General features: G+C 28.1%; 2 protein-coding genes across 2 annotated transcripts in view; both read left to right on the top strand.

The window, feature by feature from the left end:
* Positions 1-14,574, top strand: part of LOC136986280 (cell adhesion molecule DSCAML1-like) — a 50,581-nt gene that overhangs the window by 19,363 nt on the left and 16,644 nt on the right. Inside the window, exons 23-27 of the mRNA XM_067283775.1 lie at positions 9,828-10,112; positions 10,185-10,304; positions 12,584-12,754; positions 12,882-13,023; positions 13,122-13,270. Coding sequence (XP_067139876.1) covers positions 9,828-10,112; positions 10,185-10,304; positions 12,584-12,754; positions 12,882-13,023; positions 13,122-13,270 — 867 coding nt within the window. The remainder of the gene's footprint in view (positions 1-9,827; positions 10,113-10,184; positions 10,305-12,583; positions 12,755-12,881; positions 13,024-13,121; positions 13,271-14,574) is intronic.
* On the top strand, positions 222-3,272 carry LOC136986314 (uncharacterized). Its single transcript, XM_067283811.1, has 6 exons — positions 222-239; positions 322-420; positions 505-693; positions 2,509-2,643; positions 2,715-2,989; positions 3,067-3,272. Exons 2-5 carry the CDS (start codon positions 378-380, stop codon positions 2,915-2,917), a joined length of 570 nt encoding a protein of 189 aa, XP_067139912.1. The 5' UTR covers positions 222-239; positions 322-377; the 3' UTR covers positions 2,918-2,989; positions 3,067-3,272.

Below are 14,574 nucleotides of genomic sequence, written 5' to 3'. Positions count from 1 at the left end.
CACCAAAGCATCAGTGGAACGGACCATTATTGGGATTTTACATTGGATATAAGAAAACCAATCAAGGGTCACAAATATCTTATTCATATAAAAACGTGAAAATTAATCACAAAGCAGAAATTCAAAAAACTGTATTGAACGATCTGCAGAAGACTTCGACTTACACTGTGATTGTTACCGCTTACAACAGGGCTGGATTAGGTCCACCTTCGGAGCCGATACTCTTAACAACATCCTATGTTGGTAAAACAGAATTTAATAATAAATATTAAATATAATATATATTTTATAAAATTTAATTGAACCTTATTTACTTTTAAGAATCTCCTCCAACACCGCGGATATCTATTTTGTCAACTGATCCAAATTCTGTGACTATGAGAATTTTATGGTCTTCGAAAAGAAACACTCCTCTAACTGGTAATACATTTTATTATTTTGAAACACTCAATGTTTAATTTATAATCTTTGATTTGACTTCATTACGTGAATATTTATCAATAGGTTATGTTGCTCATATAAAACCTACCAATGGGCAGTGGCAAATGGTTCGACTGCCATTGTCTCCAAATAATAATTATACTATTGGAGGATTGGTCAGTGGGGTTCAATATCAAATGTACTTAACAGCTAAGAATGATTACGGGGATAGTGGACCCACCGAAGTTCTTAGTTTTCTTACAACAAATAAAAGTAAGGAATATTTAAATGTTCTTATATAAGTGGTTTGAATATGTCTATAAATTACTTTTTATTATAACTTGTCATTATGTGTGATTTATAAAAGTTTATTACAAGTTAATAATAAAAAGTAAATGTCCTTATAATTTTATATCAAATAATAGTGAATGTTGTTTCTTTTTACTTGAAAAACGTTGACACTACGAACTGAACTGAAAAACTGATTTAATAATTTTCCTCTCATTTTAAAGATGATTTATGTTGTTATAATAATTTCTCTTTTTATTTTATTTCGAAATATTCTTATATAATTGCATTACATTATACACTAACTCACAAACCTATTAAAATAACATAAGACTGTATAAGGTAAATGCATCAAAGGCTAACAGTGGTCGAAGACCTAGGATTGCTGAGCATTTACAACTTTTCAGTAAATTGACAATATTTCGCAGTTACTGTATTATGTTTGAATACATGTACAGTACTCCTGAACAAGATAAATACAATGAAGTTTACTTATTGATTTTACTTAAACTGATTGAAATCTCTTATTAAAACTGTAAAAGTATGTGTTTATTCATATTTAAATTGACACTTTTATATGAAATTTCAAGTTGTGCATGTTTATTGGTTTAAATGATACACGATATCATAAAAACATAATTTCTGCACATGTGAAATAATCGATATAAAACCCAGTATCGTGAATGCTAGACATTTGAATGCATTTTTATAATGCTATGTTTATGTGAGACCTATGTAAGATACAAAGATGTACCCTTACCTTTGTTTTTGGTTTGTTATTTTAGAAACAGTTTCCTAAATGCCTGCTAAAATTTAGTTACAGTTGAAAAGTTTATAAAGATAGCAATGTGTGTTAGGTATACGATATACAACAATGTTCAATTATTCTGTTCCTGAAGGTAGTAGGATTAATTTGTGTATCAGACAAGTGATTTATATATCAACAACTATGAACAGGTTCAAGGCCAAGGGACTGTACTCGTTTAATCCAGGTGTTGTAGGTTATGAAAGATTGATTGAGGTATCAAATGTGACTTAGTAATATAAACTATTAGGGAAATCACATAACGAATCATTTATAAAATGATTACTTGAACTTCTTGAAGCAACGAAATAATTTAGAGAAAACTTAAAATATTTTATATGTCTGAGATTTGGATGGACGATTTCGTAGCTTTACCATATCAAGAAATATAAGTTCATCGGTTAAACTTTTTGAAATTATTTTTCAAAAAGTTAGTTACTGCCCTTCATATTCATTAATATTGTTTCATTTGAATTCCTTATTTATTAGTAAGGATATAATATTTAAAAAATCAGCTTTAGAAACATTAGTCTATCAAAATTTCAAACAAAAAGACTTTTGATATCAGGTAATGGTGGAAAAATTTCTTTCAAATAGATTTTAAAATATTAGTTTTTTATATGACTTATTTTTCATGACTATTCCATTCATTATTTCTATGTCATCTCTCACACTTGTGTTGATTCTTATAGTTACTTTAATTGCCCATAAGAGAGCATAATTCATGAAAATTTATTATAATTCAAACACTTACTATAATAAAAATATGTATTCAGTCATATTATTAAAAATAAATATAACATATTTATTATTTTTTAATTTGATTTCCAAGTTTTAATAATTCAGTAATTTCAAGTTACGTCTTTATGCATTTCAGAAAAAAGAGTATTGTAATGAAAATAAAAAATATTTTTGTTATTTCAAAGTATATATATTATATATTTTTTAGGATATTTATAAATTTTAACTTTAAAACAAAACATTTACTATTCCAGAAGCTGATGACGAACCACTTTATCAACAACTTTCCTTTACACTACCTGTCGTCGTTTCATTGGTAATAATAATAATTCTTCCTCTGGTATCCTGCTGCTGCATGCACAAATTAGACAGGCCATTTTTAGAACCAGGTTTGTTTTATTCTTAAGTATTTTTATTGATTTTTTTCATTATTATTCATAAACTGGTCTTTATGCACTAGAAGGTGTCGAGGCACGCGGCTTCACTTATACAGCAGCCACTCCAACTCAAAGACCCGATTTAGTAACGACAGGAATGGTTCGTTCCTTACCACGTGCTCCCAGTTCCAGCTCCTACTCCTGCTCCTCCTCCTGTTCCCATTCCGGCATCCACTCCTGTACAGAATCAATCCACTTACTCCGCTCTTCATACATATGGAAGTGAAGCGGACTATGATGATCCTAGATACGACAGTGTGGTGGAAGAAATGAAAAATTTCTTAGGTGCCAATGCCATGTAAGTTGTAAAGATTTTTAATATATGTACCGGTGTGATTCTCGTTATTTTCTGTTTATAATAATTTTTTATTATAGGAATCGCAAAACAACTTTGTAAATTATTCAAACTTTCGAAGATTTTTATGAGCATTCAACAGTTTCCAAAAAAGGCAAAGCTTTTATAACTTAAGATATGTCCAATTACAATCTACAACATGAAAACTGTTAAATGTTTCTGTAGATAATATGATTAGAAGAATTGTGTGATTTGTTAAAAGTTTGCATCCTGTATTGAACTTCTTAGACCGTATTTGTTTTTATGAAAATAAAACATTTTTATTCATTATTAATATTTCATTGTTTTTGTCTTTTATCTTAATTGAATATCTCAATGGCTTCATGAGTGATTGTTACTCTGTCATTAATTTTAACAGTGATATAATTTATTATTATGTGTGAAGCATGCAGGTAAGTTCTGTTTTAAGTTGTGATATTTAATATTTATTAAAAAAAATTTAAAATAATGATTTTATTTTTAATTTACAGCTCATGATTCAAAGAAATAATTAAAACTAGGATTTTATCAAAGTAAGTAAAAGTTTACATTTGTATTTTATATATTACGAAAAATGTTTAAAATAAAATTCCCAATATTAAGTATTAATGTTAATTTATTAATAATCATTGTACACGTGTTTAATATTAATGAAATACAATTGCTGTAATATTTATAAAATCTTGTTAAATGGATTCATAAACTGATTTTTTAATTAATTAATTGTTAATATTTTATAACTAAAATGCCATATTTTACCACTATGTGTCGCTCTAATCAGCTGTTTAGTATTATTCAAAGCAGGTTTATGGTTTATCCACCTAAAATCAAGGTTCAAGTAAAAGTTAATGTAGTTCTTTATATTTGTCAAGGCGAGACTTTAGGAACTTCATAATTAAATAGGGCTGATATTTTCTGGATATCTTCTCACGTAGACATTTTTTACTTGGACCATGTAGGTTCTAACGAGAATGGAAGTGTGGCTTCACTGCAACAGAGCCGAGCTATGCAAGGACTGCAGCTACTCATTGTGATTTCTTAACTATTGCACTGATATATGCTTCTAATTTGCTATGGAAATACATCTGAATCGCAATTTACTCGTTTGGTGTTTATATTTATGGATTTGTCATCTTATTTATCCCATTATCATGGAAGGTAAGTAATGAATTTGTTCTTTATTCTACTAACGGTCGCCATCTTGGCTTCCTGCTAAAGGTCGGAGACGATCATTGATTATAAAATTAAAAACAATTCACTAAAGTTAATAAATGTTGTATTTTTACATAAATAAAAAGGTTGTTGCTTTTGTTTTTGCAATTAAAATGGTATTTTGTAATAAGTTTTATTAGTAATAATTATATAACTTTTAAATAAAACAATTTGTGTATATGCAAAATGTTAAATATATTACATAAAACTTAGCAACTTTCATATGGGTAATAAATTTAATATTTAGTAAATGCATTTATGCAGGTTAATGCAGTAATGTATACTTACTGAATATTTGATATAATAGAGATCAGAGATTATTTTATATTATCGTTTTCAAATATTAAATTTGTCATTATATCTAAATAGCATTTACAATTTCAGACTTATGAATTAAACTTTAATAATATGTTATAGAGTTTTATTTCATTTTCTTATATATATTATAAATTTTCATTTTACGTTTGAATATAACAGTTATAAAAATCATTTATTTATTTAATTCAAAATTTAATGAAATAGCAGAACAAATTTTACTTCGTAATACTCTTAGAAAAGTAATGTTATGTTAGACTTATATTCAATAAGTTATTTATCAATTTATGCTACATATCTTAGTTTTATTAAATATTTGTCAATCATATTGGTCTTATTCTTAATAAAGTAATTATTATCATAATTATTCTTATTGTTATTCAACTAAAAGGTATTATTATTATTATATTATATATTATTAACTTCAAATAATTATATTATTATTTGAAGTTATGTATATTATTATATATATATTATTTGATATACAGCTGATAAAACTTTAAATTTTTTTTTAATTTGAGTTTCTTTCGCTATTTGTTTAGTTACTTTTGAATATCTATACTGTATTGTAATTAAACAAACATACAAAATACTAGTCTTTTTAAGCCTGTTTAAATTTATTTATTTATAAAAGTAATTTAATTCTATATCTACGAGAGATAGAGGAGAATCGTATGCTACTAATATTTTTATTAAGCAATTTCTATGACAAGACCATATGCTTAAAGTCGTCTATACCAGAGATGAACCTATGGCACGCGTGCTCAAGGTGGCACTTAACGTATCTTACGATTTAAATTTATCATCTGTCTTTTTCAATTATTTTTTTGATTTATCACCTTATCATTCTTTATTTCAATCAGCTTTTTTACATTTACGCTTTCGTTATTCGAAGTCTAAAACCTTGACACGCATAAACATCTTTAAATTACATGGCATGCGGACTCAAAAAGCTTTACCATCCCTGTTCTATACAATAATAGCTGAATGTTTCTGTCATTTTGAGTCTTATAAGAGATGGCTATCAAATTTAAATATAAGGAATTTGGGTCATTCCATGTCAAGTGATCAAGGCCTCCAACTCGACCCTCTCAGATTTCGTGTAAATTTGGCATAAAGGTAGCTAAGGATATTAAACTAAGCCACGCAAAATATTAGTCACATATGTTGTATGGTTCCTGAGATATAAGTCAAAAGTTTAAACAGCCAATTTTATTGTCCAATGATTCTTTGACTAAGAGCAATTACAACATAAAACTTGGTAGGATAAGACAATTTAAAGTGGACAATTCAGAAATGCTAACAGAAGTATCTAACAAAATTTACTCTATTCACAAATCTTCACCGAAGTTTGAAAAAAAATAATTCTCATAAAACAAGCCACATTTCAACTGCCTGTAACTCGGAAAGAAAACATTCTTTTACAGCTAAACTTTGAGTTTTGAAACTGTATAAGAAGGTAATTATTCTTATAAAATTTCAAGCTTATAAGCTGTCATAGTTTTCGAAATATGCTCATTGAACAAAATGTAAAAAAAATTTGAGACTCAATTTTTATTAATGCTCAGAGGCATATATTGCCATATGGGATATCATAATTTTTTTTGCTGCATTAGAAAGAGTGTCTTTCCTTCTGTCGAGATGTATGGTTTTAATTTTCTGCCGACTCTGCTAAAGGTAAAAATGTGGCATTAAACATAGTGATGTCTTGATTGTGCAAAACAAACGCCACACTTTGATAACTAATAACTTTAGAACTACAAGACTATGAAATGCAATTTACCCTATTAGCTCATTAACTGGCTGTCATTATGTAATTAAATTGAAAGATCGTGAATGAGCATGCTTGCTGAACTATGGTCACTCATATATGCAAAAAAATTTGCAAGGATTTTGATTATTTTCCAAAACAATTTAATTTCTAGAGTAATCTTGTTATGTTTTTATTTTAGGCTCACAGAAACAAAATTCTTATTCTTTAAGAGTTTGTTTTGAATGCTCGTATTCCTATGATATAGGGAAACGTTTAGAATTTGCGACTAGAATCAATCCGATAGTTCTTAAAACTATGCCAAGAGGCTATGGAGTACTTGCCATGGTGTCAAAACCACTGCATGGTGTCACCACTTCATGGTGTCAAAACCACTGCCAGTTCTTTGAACTGGTAGTGGTTTTGCCACACACACACAAAGCGTAACAAAAAATAAGTCCGAGTATCTTTACCATATGAGATTCCAAGCTTAAGCAAAATAGGTAACTTTTGGTTTCTGAGTCAATAAAAAATGACTAGATTATGGAATTAAAAATTTTATCAACATTTGACAGTGCTGATTCTGGGTAGCTGTACTGTCAGCCAGAAGTGTTCCCTATAGGAGATAGCATTACAACTAAAATATGGTGCCTAGGAATCCAACAGGTGTCTTTTTGTGTAGGCCAGTAAAAAGACCTACAAGGGCCGTGTGGATAAACAAATTCACAAATGCGTTTCTTCCTTTGAATGAAATTTTCAGGATTTTACCAATTTATCAATTCCATCGCACAAGCAAGCTACGTACTGACCAAGGCTTAAGTCCGATAGTTTTAACCTCAGCTGTGTTTTATTATCAATAAAAATCTTACAGTAAATTTAAAAGTAGCATTTGAAATCAGATTCGTGAATGGTATATTACTCACAGGCTTAAAGTGGTGTTGTCTCACGTGCCTGCAATTTTTAGCCAGTTAAAAAAATGAGTCAAATTGTAAATGATACATTTGAATTTACAGTAAGATTTTTTATTGATGATTAAACACAGCTGAGGATCAAACTATCGGACTTAAACCCCGGTCAGTGCATGTTAACCTAGGAAAAGAAAAAGTAAAACTAAAATTAATTCTAAAATATATCTTAAAGAGAATGTTTTGTTTAATTATTTTAATAAGCATAAGTTGTACCCCTTTACACTTTCTAAAAGAACTTTATGATAAATGAGTTTAGGCACTAATATTTCAAAAACACGTTAAAACGGACTTTGCTCTGTATTGATGTCTATTGATCAAAATTAATTAAAATTTAATTAAATTTAATATTATCGTTGTAAAGAAAAGCAAATACTGTATATTTTACGAGTACAGTAAAAAATTTATCCTAAACATACTGTCGTCAGTCTGTCTTTTGAGAACGGTGTTAAATAAATAAAATTCAAGACCAAATCTTAGCTACAGGAGACCTCGATTAACTATATGTGAACCGAGAAACCGGAAGTTATGTTATTTCAATTCAAAAATTTTTTCCCGAAAGGTCTTAGATAGATAACCGGCACGACTCTACTGCTAACGGAAAAGTATGATGTGCAGGAGCAAGACACTACAGTACTAATTTGAGGTGGAGAGCATATATTTTAGATTAAATAAATTAAAAATATAATTAGAAATTGCAGTCCAGCATTGAGGCGATGTCACAATAAAATAATTGCTCGTTGTTTTTAAGTTATTCCACTTATAACAATAAATAAAATTATAAAAATAAATTGTTATCAGGTCATCCTATGATATGTGGAGCATAAGGAGAAATATGAAAAGATGCTTAGCAAAATCGTAAATGAAAAATAACAATAAAACCCAAAAAATAGTAATATTTAAGTTAATGTTTGCTTTTCTACGAATACTTTTTAATGTGGCTAAATTATTCAAAAAATCTTGAATAATTTCTTATTCTCTTGGTAATAATGCCATGTCAATCTTTTTTTTCACTTATAGTTTATTGTCAATATTAAATGACTCTTGATAATTGTAATTTTAAAAATTCTATTCTTTGAAAATATTGTAAATAAATTTAGAAAACGATTATTTTTAATGGGTTATATTAGCTTTTGAAATAAATTTCAGTGCCTCTACCAAGGATGATGTTTATCTTAGCAAATTACAATTAAAAAAACGTTAATTCACCTGCCATTTCATCTCAATTGTTGAATAAACTGACAAGCTATTTTCATCAGAATATTTTCTAGGATCTATTAGTGATTTAATGTGTTATATTTAGATTTCTGTAAACTATGATTATCATAGTAAATTTAAAATTAATCAATTAAAGAGCTTGTTAATTTTAAGTACTCTTTTTACTTTATTATTGGTTTTCTTTACTATTGACTATTATATTCGAAAGTGCATTTTTTTGATAGAATAATACTCGTGTTTTGATTTCATGCGATTTCAATTGCTTGCTTCTTATTGTCTCAACGTTGAAATTATTGCGTTAATTGCATATGAGTTTTATATATAATAAATATCGCTAAATAGTAAAACAGTAAAATGTTTTAAAGTAGAGAATTCGAAATATCAATATTGTGAAATATTAAGAGAATAAAAAGAAGAAACAAATTTTTGTATAGTTTATTTTAATTTTAATTTAATAAATGCTATTCGCATAATATTTATTTCATTTTCTTATTTATATTATTGTTATGTTGGCAATATGAAAACTAATTGTCTTTAGAGGACCCTCCTAATTTTGTGCATCCCAAACACTGCCTATGATAATGAATGGTCCCATTAGGCCAGCTTTGTTTATTATTATATTATAAAAATTGGAAACATTCATAAAATTTATCGTCGTGAGATCTCAAAATTAAGGCTCTGAAGTTCAATACATATTAAAATTTAATCTGGTGTGTCTAATCTTGTGTGATATATTTTTGTATTAAATAGGTAATAAAATAGGTAACTACTAAATACTTTACTGTCAGGTTTACTTTAATAATACTTTACTAAGTCAGGTTTATAATTAAACATAAATTTCGTAGTTAACAAGATATTTAAAGTTTTCATACTAGGAAAGAAAATGATGTGCAGGATCAAACAAACATTTGGGATATGTAAATACGTTCCTAATATCAAAATTATATTGATTAAACTGGGAAATAAATTGACATAGTACTACTACAGTTGATAAACTGGAAAATCGATGTAGCATACTTTTTTTAAAATTGATATAAGGTTAATTTAGTAAACAATTTACGAATTAAAATAATTTTATATAACTAGGAGAAGAAATATAATGATAAGACAAATTTCAAAACATTCGTAAGTGATAACATTTTTATAAACCATTAATTTAAAGCCATATTTGCAAAGGATTTTTATTTTAATTTGTGAACATTTTTCGAAACAGTTTTAATTATTATTAGGCTTTTTAGATAATTATTTTACTATCGCGGTTGTGTTTTTTATTTATTTATAACTTCAGAAATATGCTCGTACTTAAACTTAACATTAAAAGTACTTATATTTATTATTTCAGTTCCGCCAAAGATAGTGCCACAGATTAGTGAAAACAATTTAAAAGAAGGCCAAACATATATAGCAATGTGCGGCATTAATGAAGGCGATCCACCATTAACTTTTCAATGGTCAAAGAATGGTAAACCATTGACAGAATCCTCTCATTGGGTAATTCACCGCCAAGGAGATTTTTCTTCTTCGCTTATCATAGCATCGGTTAAAAGTGCAGATAGCGGAAATTATACATGTCTAGTAACAAACAAAGCAGGATCCGATAGTCTAACGACGAAATTATTAGTTTCAGGTAAGATAATGAAAATTATTTACTGTTCATGAAAAAGTCATTAATCATTTCAATTGCGAGTTATAATTTCAGTACCTCCTACATGGATTCGTCAGCCTTACGACGTGTCCATTAAAGCTGGAAACAAATTAGTTCTTCATTGCGAAGCTGATGGCTATCCAATACCAACCGTTAAATGGCGAAGAACAAAAGGTGAATTAAGTTACTTATTTATAACAAACACATATTATTTTATTATTGCATTGCATATAAGTAAATTTTATGTTTTAAAATATTTAAATAATATTTATATACATTTAACAACTACGGATCGCAACCCCGAGACTGTATGATTCTAATATCTTCAAACCTGGAGATCTCAGAATGTGTTCTTATTAGCAAAGGTTAAAAATCAAGAATTGTTTATGGATATTCTTGAGGATCCGGTGACTTTAGACATAATAATTAATAGATTACAAATTATTTTATTAGTTTAATTAATAATTTATCAGAACCAACTGTTAAATACAATCCTCTAGTTAGAAGAAGAGAAATACATACAAATACACATAGCATTGTAGTGCAGTAGTGCCTAAACTAAAACAACCTAAACAAATCCAGTTCACGATGCACGTTAATCCTGCCCCGAACATATTTGACAATTCTCTTTTGTTTAACGTTCTTTTCATATATTTTTACGTATTTTTTACCAGTTCCTTCAAATCTTCATAAACTACGATGTTAACGTTATCACATTTATTCTCTTTTGATTTTGCGTAATGTATTTTTGCTACTTAACGCAGAGATTGGTTTAGCTAGTAGTGTAAAACGATTAGTTTTACTATAGATTTTGTGATCACAAGTATAAAACACAAAAGGAAGTACAGTACTTAACGCACAACAACGGTGATGATATTAACGAAGATGTGTTTCTTTATGTTACAAACTTAAAAACTGCAATGATGAATATCCATCATATCCTCTTTATATTGCATGAAGTAAAGGCTTTCGTAAAAGCGTTTATACTGATAATATATGTTTTTCACTTTTCATTCGGAATGCACATACACATTTATGTTCTAGCACGTTCGGATTTTAGTATTCCTCGATTTAACGTATATATTTTTCACCGGTCTCTCGAAAAACATGAATTCAAGTTTCTACTGTATACAGAATAGGGATCCCATTAATTACGTATTAATAAGTTATACATGTGTGTATATATGTAGGGGAAAGTCGCCTAAGTCGTACCAGTGCTTAAATCGTACCTCGATGATTTCAAAAGTACTTTATCCGCCATACAAATGGCAACAGTGTATAGTTATACGGCTCGGTTGTACTTATGCGCATAGGCAATTGCATTTGCGTTTCAAGGAATTAAGACTGTTTTTGGTAAACAAATTCATTTATAATCGTTTGAGTGTAATTTTCATCTGGTGTGTGGAAGCTGCTAAGGTAAGGAAACACTAGTTAAATACATTTTGTTTTTTTAGTATAAGTTATATATCTATTAGTGATTTGTTTGCCTCTTGTAGTTTTATGAAAGATTTTTTTTCAAAATAGTTTTGGGGCTTTATGAACTGACATGCACGCTGTGTGTTATGTCGTACCCCCGTAAAGAAGATTGAAGCAAAATTTTGTTAAACGTAAATTACAAAAAGAAGAATATAAAACGCAAAGGTGAAGAATAGTAAAAACAACTATTGGTTTTGTAAAATATGTGACGATGTCCGTGAAGAAAACATGATTCAATGTTTAAAATGCAAGTCTTGGATTCGTAATGTATGCGACGGAGTTACAAAACAAACAAAAACATACGTTTGTATTGACTATAAATGAAGATATAGTTGTATAGTTGTGTTAATAAAATATAGTCGTTTAAATCATATATTTATTTAATTTTAGTTTGAGGTACGATTTAGGTAGCAGATAGTACAACTTAAGGTACTGGTTTCCTTAGTCGTACCGATTTCAATTTTTTTAATTTTATGAGTTTAAAGAAAATGTGCGCAGACTATTTCATTTTTTTGCAGTAAATAAAAGCAGGGTTTACTAAGTTTCCAATGATACTCATAAGTATGTGTTTACTAATATATTCTCTGATTTCTGAGAACGTTTTTTTAAGGGGTACGACTTGGGCAACCTTACTCTATCAGAATGATGTCCAAACATTGCTAGAAGTTTTAGCATTTTTTTATATTTTAGATATTTTTCTTATTTTTAAATTGTCGTTTATATGTTGATGACAATAGTAACATTATAACAGTAATTTTGGTTACTCACGAAAAAGTCTTTGGCTAATTATTTCTTTATACTCATATATTACTACTTTTTAATTAAATAGCAGAAATTTACGTGTATAAATGTAATAAATGAGTTAAGTTGAAAAAATTTCAATACTAGTAATTTTGAATCGCCAAATATTTATATATGAATAAATATAAATTGAAAAATAAGTTATATATTATTGAAGATATAACTGATTTCTTTAGGGTTCAGTATTGCTCAATCATCTCCTGTGACAGAAAACCATTGGAAAATTATTGACAGTGGTACAATGTCTACTGTCGCTGCAAAAAAAGATGATGAAGGATTTTATACATGCGAAGTGAGTAATGGCATTGGAGAAAACTTATCCAAAACAGTCAGAGTTGAAGTTCAAGGTAATTAATTAAATTATATCAAAAATATACAAATCATAGTAAATATAATTAAATTAGTACTTCTTATTTATACGATTCTCGTCTTAACCTATAATGAAATTAGAGCAAGATGTATGTATTTTTATAGTACCTCCTACAGTTAATGTAGAATCAGTTCAGAAAATGATAAGAAATGGTGAAGATTCTATATTAGTTTGTAACATAACTGGAGATAAACCGCTAAATATTTATTGGACTAAAGATGGAAAGAAACCGGAAGATAATCAAAGGTAACAAATAAATTATTAACACATATATAAATATTTAAAATGTATTTTAACAATGCATGTTTTAAATGATATAAAAATGAAATAAAATAATTTATTAGGATACAAATAGTACACACGAATTTTGAAAGAAGCTACAAATCAGTGTTGAATATTGAATCTACTAATAGAGAAGACAGTGGATTGTATGTTTGTAGTGCCAATAACACATTTGGACATAGCCAGATGGCAATTAGACTAGGAATTGTTGGTATGTTCCTTAATATTAGTAATAAATATTTTGATTTATAATATTAAAATTAATATTATTAATATTGAAAAATGAGTTTTGTCAAATTTTCAGAGCCACCCAGCCAGCCTGAAGAGTTAAAAGTAAAAACAATATGGAGTAGAAGTGTTCGGCTCAGTTGGTTGCAGCCTTATAATGGAAATACTGTAATTCAAAAATACATTTGTATTTATAAAAAAGGTATTTAATAGATTAGTTTATAATAACTATTAAATATTAATGATTAAAAAGAATTTATTTTTTAGAAGACAAAAGCAGACCTGTGGAATTAAAAGTTGATGGATCTCAAATTTCAGTCATTGTACTTCGTTTAAAACCGTATACAAAATATCAATTTCAAGTTGTTGCCGTCAACGAAGTTGGAAGTAGTAAACCTTCAGAAATAGTTGTCGCCATTACTTCTGAAGAAGGTATCAGATAGTTTTAATATTAATTTTCAAAATGTACATATTTAAATAAACTGCAAGACTCTTGCAGGCGATTCTCCCGCACTCAGGAGTTGATTGATTAATTAATTAAGTGATCAGAAAGTTAAAAGACTTTCAATTATACTACGATATAAAATTCAAATAATAATAATTTGTTTAATTTAAAATATATGCCCCGACGTTAAATTAGTAGTGTCTTGTCCCTGTATATCATACTTTTACGATGGAGTCGTGCTGGTTATCTATCTAACTCCTTTAGGTGAAACTTTTGAATTGAGATAGCGTGACTTTCGGTTTGCATAGGACGTTGGTTATAGTTAAACGGGTTTCTTGTCCCTAATCTTTCTACACTAGTCTTGAGTTTCATCTATCTAACACCCGTCCTTGAGATTAAGGAAAGATGGACAACAATGGGAATTTATAGATCTACAATATTTTTCAAATTGCAGCCCAATAAAAACTAAAAAGAAATAGTAATTTTGTTGAATTATGAGAAACTTCTCTATTATTCAAATTAAATGTTTTTTAAACTAAACATTTTTGAGTATGGCTTAAAGTTAAAATTGTGTGTGACGCCATCTTTTATAAGATTTTATTTAAAAGTCATTTTTATATTATTAATTATTATTAAAATTGCAAAGCATTATTTTTAGAATAGAGATAATTTTTTAAAAACTGTAAATACAAACTGTAATGAATAAAATTTTCATTAAGTCTGAACCTACTCAAGATATGACATTTGATCGTTTTGTATCTCTCCATCTTCTTGACCTATAATTGACGCTATTAAATGTAGAAATAATCATGCCAAGTTTCAAAATTTTTAGTTTAGCCAAT

Source organism: Centruroides vittatus, unplaced genomic scaffold (assembly GCF_030686945.1).
Source record: "Centruroides vittatus isolate TY-2023 unplaced genomic scaffold, ASM3068694v2 scaffold_1015, whole genome shotgun sequence".
Classification (NCBI taxonomy): Eukaryota; Metazoa; Arthropoda; class Arachnida; order Scorpiones; family Buthidae; genus Centruroides; species Centruroides vittatus.
Note: the sequence above shows the minus strand (reverse complement) of the source record. Positions and strands in the feature narration are given on the sequence as shown.